The 14,777-nt window shown below is 42.1% G+C and overlaps 1 protein-coding gene across 1 annotated transcript; it reads left to right on the top strand.

The window, feature by feature from the left end:
- The first annotated feature begins 7,061 nt into the window (after positions 1 to 7,061).
- Positions 7,062 to 13,252, top strand: hapln3 (hyaluronan and proteoglycan link protein 3). The gene is made up of 5 exons (XM_041939008.1): positions 7,062 to 7,146; positions 7,919 to 8,062; positions 9,386 to 9,784; positions 11,130 to 11,432; positions 11,514 to 13,252. The coding sequence occupies exons 2-5, from the start codon at positions 7,930 to 7,932 to the stop codon at positions 11,789 to 11,791; spliced, it is 1,113 nt and encodes a 370-aa protein (XP_041794942.1). The 5' UTR covers positions 7,062 to 7,146; positions 7,919 to 7,929; the 3' UTR covers positions 11,792 to 13,252.
- The last annotated feature ends 1,525 nt before the right edge of the window (positions 13,253 to 14,777 follow it).

The following is a 14,777-nucleotide window of genomic DNA, read 5'->3' as shown; positions in this document are numbered from 1 at the left end:
ATATTTAGGTTCTGTTATTAATCATATGGTGAATTAATTGGGGCTGTTTTCCATTTAAAAAGGTGGAAGATCAAAGACCAAAACCACTGAGGGTCGTTTTGCCTGTTTAGCATTTAAACACCCCAGGGGCCTAATCTCTCTTTATACCACCATACAATCTTCCAAAGGTATCTCCACCCGCGGAGCCTCCTTCTCAGGCTCATTACAGCCTCTGAAGGTCACACTAAAGTGGTGAAATCCCTCTAAGGTTTGAACCACACAGCCATAAGAAACACATCCATGCTGTGACACTGTGACGGTTAAATTATGGAGGAACCGCTTTGTAAAGTTCTTGAATCATTGTTTGCAGTGTTTCAGCACAGCAGTAATATTTGAGGAAAAAAGCTGTTGTACCAGCAGATTAAGTCACTTTTTACACTCTATTAGTGAATGCCGGCTAATTACCATAAGACAACAGTTGTCAGATGATCTCATCGAGTTACCACTCGCCCTCCCCAGCAGACCAGCTGTTTTTCCCTCTGGAGTTGCTGGCAGTTAAAGTGTTGAGGACCTAATAATGACAGCTTTCTCCTCTGTGTCCCCTCCAAATCTCCGTCTTTTCTTCCCATTATTGTTCTTTCTCTGCGCAGCTTAAGAAGGACTCAGTATTCAGTGGAGGGATGATTGCTTTGTTTCTATATGCTGCTTCTTTATATTCCACTAATTACATTTTTAATGGTTCCCGCCATGTGCCAATTATTATTTGGCTAGTTGAAAAATTAATCCTTGTTGAAAAGACTTCCTAAAATAAGGACTTAAACATTTATTCTTGGCCAAAAATAATAAAAAAACTAATACAAGGTCGATTTTACTTGCTCAGAAGCTTTCAGCTACATTTGCTGGCATATTTCAGTAAAGTGAGTTGTTGAGTTGTCATTTGAAAATTGTCAATAGTATTTTTACAATAAGCATCAAGATAAAATCACTGGATGCTCATTATTGAAGGCACTTGCTGTATTATTTTTTTGCTGAGGGAAACAAAATGTCTTAGGGGATTAATCAGCCATTATTTTACATATCAACTTTTTTAAAATAAAAATAATTTTTATTACATCTCAAATACAATGAAAAAACATTCTGCTCCTGTATCAGATGTTTAAATATGTGTGGAATCTAGACTGTGGGCAGTGAAAATTATCTTGATTGATTGCTGAAAGGAAATCATACCGATAAAAAAATGTGAAAATGGACCCCCCGGTTCTTTTACACAGCTTTCCCAGAAGTCTCTTTATTTTCCGAGTCTGTTATCAGAACCAAGACATTGCATAATATCTCCCAGAGTTGTCTTGGAAAATATGAGGAATTTAATCCGGCTGACTGCACCTCCATCAGGCTTCTCTGCATTTGGTTTCCTGGTATGACAGCTGGCCAGGGATGGACCAAAGGCGTCGGGCCAGAGGAGGCAGGAAACTGGAGGCACCGCAGGAAGGATCCGCTCCTGGAAAACAACCGCTATTTCAGATATCAGGTACCAACACAGACAACATCTCAGGGGACGTCTTCTAAAGCAGGGGAAATCCTATGTTATTTCTGCTCAAAAAATGCTCGAAACTGTTGATTCTACAGGTGATGAGGGGTTTTATATAGTGATGATCATAACTTTACTCCTTTTTGCATGTTTAGTCGATGCTAAACTTACATCAGTGGGTGAGGAAAAGGTGGGAAATTGTAGTGTTTGCTTGTCATTACAGCTCATTTTACCCTCTATCTTTTAATCAAGCTGCAAACTGTCACCCTGAGCCCTGCATTTCACTCTCCTGTTGGTCTTTTATTGAAGTCTTCCTCTCTAATCATTTCAGTCACAGTAAAACACACTCTCTCTCACACATGCACACACACCTTTTGTGACTGACTATCCTTTCTATGAGGAGTCACTGCTAATGACAGCGTGTGACGGCACATACTGAAACGATCAACTGCTTGGCTCTGCAGTCAAACCTCACAGACATGAACACACAGTCATCTCGTCCTCTTTCATGTCGCCTCTCTGGTCCCGACTCGGCTCACCTCTCTGGGCCTGAATGCTGCTGCCTTGCAGAAATTACACCCCTCCAACGCCACAGTCACCCAGCAGTTCACAGGGGCTGCTGGTATTTGGGGCCCCAGGCCAAAACCTTTCATCTGGGGCTTTGGGAAGAGCACCGGTCTGCTCTCTTCAAACACACTGGGAGATAATGGCTTAGAGACACACAGGGAGGGGAAACGGCTGTCACACGGGCTGAGAGCGAGGGCTGCAGCCGGTAACACACATTGAGGGGAGGTCTCAGGGTTTTAAGAGCTCTTGATGACTAATCTTACCGCCATTTAAATCTCTATTAAGTTTAATTTGACGACAAAGCAATATAGTATCCATATTAAAAAGATTTATTTATTTGAGCAATACTTTTTCAAAACACTCGAAGACATTATTCCACTCCACTAATTGTAACTTTGAATTGAGCTAAATGCTAATCAGCATGCTAGCAGGCTCACAATATGTGTGTTTGCATGCACTGAAGTAACCAGGTTACACATGTAATCAGTGACAATGCTGACTTGCTGATGTTTAGCAGGCATGATCTCTGCCATGTTCACTTTTTCATTTTAGCATGTAAGCATTGCTAGCATTTGCTAATTAGAACAAATCAGAGAGTGCCTCTGAGGCTGACTGGAATGTCGTTAGTGTTGCCGGGATTTGGTCATAAACCAAACTACAGGGGAACATGTCAGTGTTGCACAGGAGATTACCAAAGTTATTGCAGTTCCTCTCAATGGGAAAGTTATCTATTGAACCAAAATCTATAAATCCAGTCAATAGTTGTTGAGAAATTTTACTATCAATCTTACAGTGGCCCTAATGGAAAAGTCAGGGCATCAACAAAATCAGCAGAATACAAGTCATCTGGCAAAGACTAGTATCGGTACAAAATTTTATGCCTGTTCATCTAGTGGACGTTGAGATATTTCACTGGATGACTGAAAACTTTGACCTGCTGGTGGCGCTAGTTGTCTCAGGATCATCAGAGGGATTAATCCTCCTTGCACTATGAATGTTTGTACCAAATTTCATGGCAATCAGTTTGATTTGATTGATTTCACTAAAAACCACAAATATCAACCTCTTGCACTGGAGGAAAAGTCAGGCGATCACCTAAGTCAGTAGGATTCATTGTCTTGGAGCCGAAAATCATCCTCGTGACAATGCATAGCTGTTGGAATATTTTGGAAATATTTAGTCTGGACCAACCTGGCGGACCGACCGATCAACATTGCCATCCCTAGACTGACACTAGCTGTTTGGCTGAAAAGGAAATCCCATTCAAGGAATCGAGGCCTTTTTTGAGCCCACCATAAATATTTACTTTCAAAGCACATGTTTTAAATGGCAATGAAGACAGTTCAAGGAAGTGATGAGTGATGGAGAGAGGAGAAGGAGTGAGCTTGAAAGGTTTACCAAAACAAAGCTGTAATTCATGGTGTTTGGCATCAGTGACGATGAGTGAAGATGCAAATATTCAAAACCTTTACCCAAACCCTAACCAGAGATGATTCAAGCGAGTACATCTGACCTCTTTTTGTGACAGATGTGAAAGAAATGCTTTCATTTTGTGAGTCTGTCCAATATTATGAATGCAACATTTGAATTTCCACAACTTCTCTCGCAGGAGGGGTTGTAGCTTCTTTGGTGGGTTTGTGGATGGAAAGGAAAGAACGGAAGAGGTGGAGCACAACAGGATGGATACTGAGGGTTAACTGGCATGAGGAGTTCAGCTTTGGGCAAACCGCAACTGATGAGATGTTGGTGTTGATCCTGGATCTGGGATTTCTGCCATTAGATGATTATCGACTTTCAGCCGTGACTGTAACGTTATTGTAACTTGACTGTTTGCGAGGTCACACAAACTCAAAAAGAAGTTCACATACCTTTGGCTACAACAGAAAGTGAGAGAATTGTTCGGCTTTGGTTAAGGGTTGTGCTCCTTCAGTACTTTAGAGTTTGTTGCAATGCTAGTGGCATAAAGGCCGTCGGTTGGTCCACCACTGAAGACTCCAGACTGAAATATTTCAACAACTACTGAAAGGATTGTCATGAAATTTTGTACAGACATTCATGGTTCCCAGAAGATGAATCGTAATGACTTTGTTGAGCCCCTGACCTTTCATCTAGCGCCACCATGCGGTTGAAATTTGTGGTTTTGTGTGAGCTATTGGATGAATTGCTGTGACGTTCATGCTCCCCTCGGGATGAATCCACTTTGAATTCTCTTAACTTTTCATCTGAAATGTTCATTTATCAACACCTATTCACCAATTTATGACCAATTACCTGCAAGAGTGACTATATGTTTAAAGCTAATTAGCAAGTGATAGCATGCTAACTTGCTAAACTAATATTTCGAGCTCTGTGGACATTATGCGTGCTAAACATCAGCATGTTAGCATTGTCAGTGGGAGGATGTTGCAACGCTATTCTTAGCATATAGCACAATGCACCGCTGTGCCTAAGTACAGCCTCACAGAGCCACTAGCATGGCTGTAATGTTATACTGCAGTTAGCATTTTGTGTTATGCAACTTCATGCTTAAAAAGTAAAGAGTATGACGGCAAAAATATTTGAATGCGGTAAATAAACAAATTGTATAATCAGTGTGAATGCTAACCATCCTTGATGACTGACCACAACACTGATGTAAAATGAAACTAAGAACTTCCTGGATGTCTTCCAGGGCCTTGAGGCAGCTTTTTCCTCAACATCCCCAAACCCACCATCACACCCCCCTCGTGCTATGTCGGCTGGGTCTCAGTCAAGTCACTAGAAAAACATCAGTGGCTGCAGAGGTCTGCCCAAAGAGGAAAGTATTGCGTGCGGGACTCAGAGAGGCTTTTGGTTTGGGGGGCTGTGGCTCTTGTGGGGGACGCCGGTGTCGTGCAAAACAATAATATCTGGTGCAGCCTTAGGATTCAGTGTGCCAGTGTCAGGAGGGCAGCTTCCATCTGCACAGTGATACCCAGACTTCACTCAGATACTCGGGCGGCGGCGCAGCAGCACATTCTCTCAGGCCCCAGCGGAGACCTGGAATTGCTCTTGTTTTCCACCGCGGCTGCTATTATTTCAGCTAATGACTGAAATATGAGCTCATGTGGCCATATTTGCTGTGCTACTTGAGGCCATGGCAAAACAGGGGCATGGAATATGCTCTGTCAGCCTCAACATACCACGAATACAGAAGTTGGCAGCCTTTGAACAGTGCTGCTATTTAAAAAGAGACAAGACTGAACAGCTATTACACTTGACCCACGCTATTGTCTCACAAATAACCTGCCATAAATCTCAGTTATTTGTTGAAATCCATGAAATGCTTCTTAAACACAGAGTTTCTCCATCACATGCGAAAGATTTAACATGTTAAGGATTTACCTGAACACAAGTGTTTTTCTGATGATATCCCTCATCTATATTTTAAACCTGCAGGGTCAGAATCAGGTCATGGTCTGGGTTGCATCATCCAGAGAAAATGCAGTAAAACACACCTGCATTGTTAACTGTTAATGAGGTTTTTCCCTCTGCTTTTAAATGGACTTAATCTGGTAAAAATGACCAGGAGGTTATTGCTTATGTGAAAGAATGCTCATGTGAAACTACAAGCCACATGTTTAAGCTTTATATTTGCACTTTGGATCACCGATATGCCATACAGGTGGCTGAAATGGTTGAAATACGGCAGAGAAAAAGAATATCAGCTAGGTTTGGCCACATTTTTAGTGTGATGAGACGGGGTCAAGAAAGGGGTCAACTGGCCTGACCTGGCCCCCATTAATTTTAAGCAACAATGCAGAATACAGGTTGCATCTGTGTGCAAGATGCCGTGATGTGGTCTTGGTATCTGCACAGGTTTATTACTTGTTGTATTGTTGTAAAGGAAAAGGTGGCGTTTAGTAATATTACTTTAATACTTTGCACAGTTTTTGTAGTGTTTATTGCAAAATCAACACATTAGCAAGATGAAATGTCTTAAATCTATATAGTAATATAAATATGTATGTATATATATATATATATATATATATAAGTAGTAATACAACAGAAGTTGGTCTTGCAATCAAAAACCTACTCAAGTAGAAGCACTGTATTATCAGTGAAATGCACTTAAAGTATCAGGAGTAAAAGTATTCATTCTGCAGTAAAAATATCGCCTGTGACTGATGGATTATTCAATAGGATGTTATTAGATTTTAAATGTGCAGACAGCATTTTACTGGCTGGCTGGAGGTGGAGCGAGTTTCAACTAATTCATGTATTTGTCCTGTGTTTCCCAACATGGGGGTTGGGGCCCCTCCAAAGGACCACAAGATAAATCTAAGGGGTCATGAGATGATTAATGGAAGAGGAAAGAAATGCTAAAGTTCTGCTGCACAAATGTTGATTTTTTCCCCCAAATCTTTGCTTGAGTTGTGAAATATTGGATAATGTGACCTCATTGGGCCCTCATTAAATGAAACCATCTGAGAAGCTTAGAGGAAATCACTCTCTCATAAACATCTGAAATGTGTCGGCGACCCCAAATGGAAACTGTTTTGTAAGAGAGTACGAGCCAAAAATATTAGAAACTACTTTTTAACAGTGCCTTTTATTTCATGCTTTATTATATGTTTGTTCTTGTAAAAAGTGAACCTGAAAAATAACCAGTAACCACAGCTGTCAAATAAAATCGAAATACTCAAATAAGATTTTAAGCACAGTAGCCTGCTTGAGCAAATGCACTTAGCTACTTTCCATTTTTCTACTTGTAATACTTTTAGTACATTTTCCTGGTTACACTTACATACTTTTACTTAAATACCAGTGCAGGACTTCTACTTGTACTGTTAGTGTCTGAATACTTCCTCCACCTTCCTCAGGCCTTTAGTATTATTACTGATGCTGTAGTTAGTGCAGGTTTATCTGTTGTGTGGGCGCGTGCACGGCGGGCTCGTGTATAATAACGTCACCGCCGGAGCCCCCACAGAGGATGCCTCGTCTCGTGACGTCACCGCGCGTGAGTGTCAGGACGGTCCGGTGAGCGGAGAGACAGCAGAGGATGAGGAGGGGATGAGCTGAAGACACGCTGGGCGGACAGCTGCTTATCTGTGAGTGACTTTTTACGACTTCAGACTCTTTTTTCTCCCGTAAACAGACGCTGATGAGGCGGTTTTGAACCGGAGATCGGTCGCTTATTGTGTGTTGAAGCAGGCTGTGCGCTGGATCTCAGAGCGATGGTTAATATTTTAACTTCTTACGGCAGCACAACCGCGTTAGGAAGACACTGAATAAATTCTAATCATGTCTTTAATGACAAATGGAGTAATGAAATGGTTTAAAGTTCAGAGAAGTGGACAACTGCGAGGAAAAGAAGTGAGGAAAATGTATATTGTCTAATGAGATGTGAGAAAGTTTCTTGTGTTTCTACAGAAGCGCAGAATCGATCTGCTGTTGCCTGAAACGTTTCATATGTCCATGCACTTGATTTTTAAAGGTTTTATAGATTTTTCCTGTGAAATGATTACTTTTATTTACCACGAAGGAATGTGGACTCTGATTAAACAGATTAAATTAATAAATTAGCGCGTTAGAAATGCGTTTTTTTCCCATGCTTTTCAAAAGCATTCATTTTTGATATTGTGAATTTGGGTTATAACAAAGTCGCGTCTCCCTTGAGACATATTTGAGTTATTGTGAGTTATTGTAGTTATTTGGGGACATTTTTGTTCTATTTTCAGTCGCTGTAACGAATTAAAATTTTGAGCATTAATCTAATTGTGGCTTTTATGCAAACAATGCACTCTCCGTTCCTGCCCCTGGTATTTATGGCAGCTGAATAGATAAAGAGCGCAGTATTTATTGCAACTCTTGGCTCGGCAGAGTACAGCATCATGCACAGTCTACTGCGCCCCCTACTGGCCACCTGCGTGTACCTGCTGCTGCCCGGCGGCCAGGGCAGGATCCCCGCGTACAACAATGGCTTTCACTACCAGGACATCAGCAACGGAAACGGAAACGGAGAGAGTAGGTCCACTTGTGTGTTCTTATGTGTGTGTGTGGGTGTGTGCACGCGTCTGAAAGGGTGAGTTTTGCAAGTGTGTGTGTGTGTGTGTGTGTGTGTGTGTGTGTGTGTGTGTGTGTGTGTGTATGTGTGTGCATGTGTGAGACAGATCAAACACATGCTTCATTTGTGTACATCACAACACCTGCATGTGAGGAGAAGACAGCTATAATTTATGGAGGCCCGGCAGTCAACCGGGTTATGGAAACAAGCTCTGTCAGTGATTGATGTGGTTTGTGTTGCAGTCGGCTTCATCCTGTGTGCGTGTGTGTATTTACTGAATGGTTTTTCAAAAAAATCTTCATATGTTTATTTTGCCCTAAACATAAAGTGTCAGTTCCCCCGAGCAGATTCAAGTGCTTTGCATACTTTGTAGTTTACCAGTTGTGAGTGGTGGAGGAAGTGTTCAGAACCATTACTTAAGTAAAAGTACTAATACCACACTCTGAAAATACTCTGTCCTGCATTGAAAATGTTAATGAAGTAAATGTATGTGCAGATTAATGCAGAGAGATGCCTAAAAGATGACTATATACCGAATAATATAATTATACAATTAGATTATTACTCATGTATTAATGTAAAAGCAGCATTTTACTGTCGTATTTATAGCTGAAGTGGAGCAAACTTAACTATACAACAAAAGTATTTTGTGTAGGAATGCAACCAGTGATTGTTGTCATTATAGATTAATCTTCTGATTATTTCCTCCATATATCAATTGATTGTTTGGTTCTTAAAAATGCTGAAATACCTCAAATTTGTACTTAATTACTGTGCTATGACAATGGCTACTGCTTAGTTCCTTTAATTTCCTTAGTGACGGTATTGTGGTCGCATGCACCCAGCTGCAGCACTGTCAGAGAGGGAAAATATTGGACGTTTGGAAAGTGCACTGCCTCATCAATGCAAATAGTTTGGGAGAAGGCAGAGTTAGTCCTGCAGGGGCTTACACACTGTGTTTGGTGGTCACACCAGCTTAGGTGAATGAAATATTGTTGAGTAGTACAGTAGAGACAGCTGTGTAACAATTTCATACAATTTTTTGCAAGCAAAAGTAATTCACTTTTGAATCACAGTTTTTGAGTGGGCTGTTAATAGTGCAGTATTGTCCCACAATTTAGTGCAAAGGAGTGAATCGAAGATGTGAATTTTTTCAAATATTTCAGTTCATCAAGACAGAAGCGTTGCTTTGTGTACGGCAACACAAGAGGATCATCACAGGCAACATCATGCCACATTTAGAAAACAAAGTTACACACACGATGCCTGTGCTTCTTCTTCAGTCTATTTCAATGGGGTTCGTCTCCACGTGGAATCCCCGCAGCCTGCGGTGTCGGCCACCAGGGGGAGCAGTGTCACCCTTCCCTGTCACTACCACTATGAGCCTGAACTGACCAGTCCACGCAGGACCCGGGTCAAATGGTCCTGGTTGCCTGCCAACACCATCAGTGCACCTGTTTCCCCTATAGCCTCCATCAGGGAAACTGAGGTTATGGTCGCCATGGGCAACCGTCACCGCAGCTACGGCAGCTTCCGGGGCCGCGTGCGCCTGCGACGCTCTGCACCAGGGGACATGTCTCTGGTCATCAATGAGCTGCAGCTCAACGACACGGGCAGATACCGCTGTGAGGTGATTGATGGCCTGGAGGACGAGAGTGTGACAGTGGAGCTGGAGCTACGGGGTGAGGAATGTGTGTGTGTGTGGTTCCTTATCAATCATCTTGTGGGGACATAGATCTGTTTACACAGTCACATTGTGGGGATTCACCTTCCTAATGGGGACAAAAGTCCTCATAACATAATTCATAACATAATTCAGAGCGCAGCAGCAGCCAGAGATATCAACTGAAAAGGCTTATGTTGACACTGCAAAATGTTTTTTGACTTTCATTTTGTACTTTCATGTTGACATGCAAAACAGTAAGTGTTGGCTGGCTCAGGATGGGACCTGATAAAACAGCTTCCTCCTGGAGTACATACAGTATAAAGCACTTGAGGTAGATAAGCGGATGGCTGGATTAATCCACTAGGAGGCCCCAGAGCAAATATGCATTAGAAGCTTCTCAAATGGTATGAAATGTACACACTTCCCTGTGGCCACATTTGGAAGTGTAGTGAACATCGTGTGGACGGACGTCAAAACAGTACAACACTTGGCACAGTAAAAGTGTTCACCTGATTTTGCTGCTTGTTTTTATCTTCTGTCTTAATATGTTTAAATTGTTATAGAGCCTCTTTGGAAGCTGTGTTACAAGACCTCACAAGAGTGTGTTACTGAGACAGAAACAGGTCTCAAACAAGTTTTTCCTCCTTTGTCTGTCTGTAATTTGGCATTCACAGTGTCAGAGTGTTGGAAAGATATGTGACTTGTAAAAAATGGGTCTAATATTTACTTGGGTGACTGTGGTGCAAAATAATTGGTCATAATCTGTGCTCACATTCACTTCTCCCACTAGAGTGAATAGACTCAGGACCTGCCACAAGTCTCCTAAACATACGGGGCAGTGGCGAAACCCACGTCACTCAGATACAAGAACTTATCCTAGCATTCATCTCCTTTCTGAACCGTCTCTGGCATTACCAACACTTGATACAGCACACCCAATGGTCAGTTACAGTACTGCAACTAAAAAATCTTCTATGGCTCAGAATGCATTTCCCTTTAAACCGGCATTATCAAAGAGACATCTGTAAAATTATCAAACAGCAAATATGGTAAATTACCACTTCTTGTATTACAACATATTAATTTTTACATCATGGAGGAACGTCAAAAGGCTTGAAAATGTTCTATCACACAGACCAGCACAGCGACAGTTTACTACTATCAGTTCACCAAGTGTAGAGTTTCTTTTAAAGTTGCTGTTTTATTGTATTCAGATGCAAGATGCACCATCTCACCTTGGATGAGACCCTTTGAAAACGGGGCAGTCTCTCAAACCACCAGGTGGCCTGCTAATGTAGTGCTACATATAACCACAAAAACATAGAACAAACTGTTATAATGCACTTATCTGCCCTTTATAGGCGTGGTGTTCCCCTACCACTCTCAGAAGGGACGCTACCATTTTAACTTCTTTGGGGCCCAACAAGCATGCCAGGATCAGGACGCCACTCTGGCTACATTTGAGCAGCTCTTCACAGCATGGGAGGAGGGGCTAGACTGGTGTAACGCCGGCTGGCTGGCTGATGGAACAGTGCAGTATCCAATCACAGTTCCACGTGACGGCTGTGGGGGCGTGGACTTAGCTCCCGGTTTGCGCAGCTACGGACAACGGCATCGCCTCCTCCACAGCTATGATGCCTTCTGCTTCTCTGCCGCTGTCAAGGGTCAGTATCAGTGTGTGTGAATGCTTCCAGCGTGTATATATCTCTAGATGACTCTTCACTCATGATCCTCTCCTGCTTTAGGGACTGTGTATTTCCTAAAGCACCCGACCAAGCTCAACTTCACAGAAGCGGTCCAGGCTTGTGCCAGTAATGGAAGTCAGATTGCCAAAGTGGGCCAACTGTACGCCGCCTGGAGGCTGATGGGATTGGACCGCTGTGACGCTGGCTGGTTGGCTGATGGGAGTGTCCGTTATCCTATCACAAAGGCCCGTGCAAACTGCGGCCCACCAGAACCAGGGGTGCGTAGTTTTGGGTTCCCGCCTCCATACCTGAAATTTGGCGTCTACTGTTATCGGTAGAAGCTTTGGCTCAACGCAAGTCAAAAACAAACATACTGACAGTGTACAGGTTCAAAGCTCTGCATGAGAGGTTAGCATTAGTAGCCTGGAAATGATGTCTCAGCATACTTTACTTCCTCTCAACAACTGCTAAACTACGTACATCCATCATGTGATGATGCCACTTATACTTAGACAAAATGTCTACACTATATGGCCAGATGTATGTGGACACAAACACTGCACCCATGTGTAATTGTTGACCATCTTGTTCCGAATGAATGCCCCATGGCCATTAATGTGCTGCTATAACAGCCTCCAATCTTCTGTGAAGGCTTTCCACAAGGTTTTAGAACTTGTCTGCAGGAATCAGCTCATATATTCAGTCACAACAGCGTTAGTGAGGAAGGCTACAGATGTTGGGCGATTGGGCCTGTCTCGTCGTTGGTATTCCAGTTTATCCTGAAGGTGTTGGTTAAGGTCAAGCTCAGTGACATTCTTCCCCATCAAACTGTGAGAACCATTTCTTTATGAACCTCAATTTGCACATGAGGGCACTGCCATGTTGAAATAGGAAAGGACCTTCCCAAAACTGTTGCCATAAGTTAGAAGCACAACATTGTCTAAAATATGTGTCTTTTCCTGTGGCATTGAGGTTACCATTAATTAAACCTACATGTACACTAAAGTGTATTAACAGGGGTGTCCACATACTATTGGCCATATAGTGTATAAGAAAAACAGAGAACATCTTCCCATTTTCGTGAGATCCAGTTATTTTTGCCTCACAAATCAAATTTAGCTTCAAATTCTTTGCAACTGTCTTGAAATTCGGCTGAGCAGCTTCGACTGTGATCGACCACCAGCAGTGACTTTAATTCACAGATGATTCGTTTCAAACTCAGGGAAGGTGTTCAGGCTCAGAAAAAAACCTTCATGTTCGGATGAATTCACTGCTCCCTAACCTTACCTCAGTCCTTCATATACCCTGTATTTATTCAATGAAACGTTTACATCCTCTTTGTCAGCAGTGCTCTCCAGAGCATCGCAGTTAAACAACAACAAACATTTAAACATTTGCTTCGTACTACAACCACAGACTTCTGGGTTCAGTGCCTTGCTAAAGGGCACCGTGTTGGTTGAAGGAGTGTTTCCTTTTCAAATCTTTCTCCACAGACTCTTTCTGTCTTTCTAACACTGTGAAATATACTGTAATCTCTGTTTGTCTTTCTGTGTATCCCATTTTATAAAGTATAATTCATCTCTTTTTGATGTTTCTGGGTGATTAAGGGTAGTGCTCTGTGATGGAGACAGAAGTTATGAGTGAGTATCTGTATTGTTGTAATATTTAAACTACCTTGTTTACATCCGTCGTGGAAGAAGAAACAGTGTTTCAATACGTACATGTACCTTTCGTTTTTTACTCTATATGTCTATGCATTTGTACAATTTTCTACAAATAAATAAAACACTAAAGACATTTCCATGTGAGGTACATTTGTTAGAAGAAATTAAGTGATTTAGTTGCTGTAAATCGTGCAGTAAGAAAACCTTATTTGAACCACAAATTTGCAGTCTGAGGGTGTCACATGTATAACTGTATAACTGACATAGTTTGGTAGATCAGGGTGTGTGTGGAGAGACTGGAGGATCAGCATTGATGCAACACAGGTGGAGACACCTGGAGGTAGAAATGTTAAATTGCACCATGTGCATACGATCACGCAGATGTGATTGGTGTCGTGGACATGTAGCTGTGGAAAGTTTTCAATCCTTCATCCGTGAAATAAAGCCAAAGCTGCCAACATCAAGAAAATAGCAAACTTGCGGAATATAGCCTACTAGCCAGACAACTACTACCAGATTTGCAACATGCATGGCCAGGCTCAGGTTGCGGACATGTTTGGTGGCAGGTAGGCCATGCTTTAGAAATTCCTACAGTAGCCTACAGTATGTTTGCTGTATAACCACTCAGCCTTTTAACTGAATGCAGGCACACTTTTATTTTTAGAAGTGGAGATTAAAACTCTATAGCCATGCTAGCGCTCCTGCTAGCTTGCATCACAGAAACGTTAACATTAGCTAGATGGATGGGCATGAATGTTGAGTTTAGCCTGAGTGGCACCAGAGCGTAACTTGAACGGCGGCTGTTTTAAGACATCTCAAGCAAAACTGTAGCTCATCCTTCTGAACAGTGTTGCATTTAGCTGTGTGCTAACATTAGCATGCCTACAGGGAGCAAGTAACGTGCTAACAGCTTAGAGCAAGCAGTTTAAGGTTAGCATACAATCAAACAATGTCAGCACATAGCATAGTAAGATACTAACATTTAATATATCTCAAATGTTACCACACTAGTATTAGCATTAATTAACTGATGAATACACATGCACCTGACAGGAATTGAGCATAATTTTTAAGGCACCCTGTCATTAATTGAAGTAGACTCCTATTTGTTATGCTGAACAGGTCGCAGATGTGGTAATGATTTGGAGGTCTCGAACCAGACTCTAACTAAAGTGTTGGAAAGAGGAAATGTCAGTCAGGATCTCACCAAAGTCATTTAGGATTTATCTTCTGGGGCCCATAAGTATCTCTGCTATATTTCAAAGTAATCCATTTCCATGCGAAATATGTGTTGGACTGACTTACTGGACCTACAGGCCATTCCTACAATCATGACCAGAACTTCATGTCTCAAATGCATAACATGCACAGAAATCTGTTTTGATGCCCTTTTACTGCTGGATTTCTACCTATGAAACACTTTCTCCAATTTGTTTTGGTGCCTTCATAAACCACTAGTGGCTGGTGTGCTCTCAAGGTGCCGTACAGTTTTACTTCCAGTCCAAACAGGAATGCCGGGGTAGAGAGGTGAGATGGGTCACTGACCCATACAAACAGCTACTGTATGTAAACAGCGTCACCCTGTCTGGGCGCGATGCACTTTAAGATGAGAAGAGTCGAACACGTTGGTACGCCCTCCGGCATCCGGGTGTGAACAGAA

This window comes from Chelmon rostratus, chromosome 6, assembly GCF_017976325.1.
Source record: "Chelmon rostratus isolate fCheRos1 chromosome 6, fCheRos1.pri, whole genome shotgun sequence".
NCBI lineage: Eukaryota > Metazoa > Chordata > Actinopteri > Chaetodontiformes > Chaetodontidae > Chelmon > Chelmon rostratus.
The sequence above is the reverse complement of the archived record's forward strand: the minus strand, read 5'-3'. Positions and strand labels throughout refer to the sequence as shown.

Coding starts and splice junctions, on each gene's coding strand:
- hapln3 (XM_041939008.1), top strand. CDS start 7,930: ATGCACAGTCTACTGCGCCCCCTACTGGCCACCTGCGTGTACCTGCTG. Junction 8,063..9,385: donor CGGAAACGGAAACGGAGAGA/GTAGGTCCACTT, acceptor CTTCTTCTTCAG/TCTATTTCAATGGGGTTCGT. Junction 11,433..11,513: donor CTTCTCTGCCGCTGTCAAGG/GTCAGTATCAGT, acceptor CTCCTGCTTTAG/GGACTGTGTATTTCCTAAAG.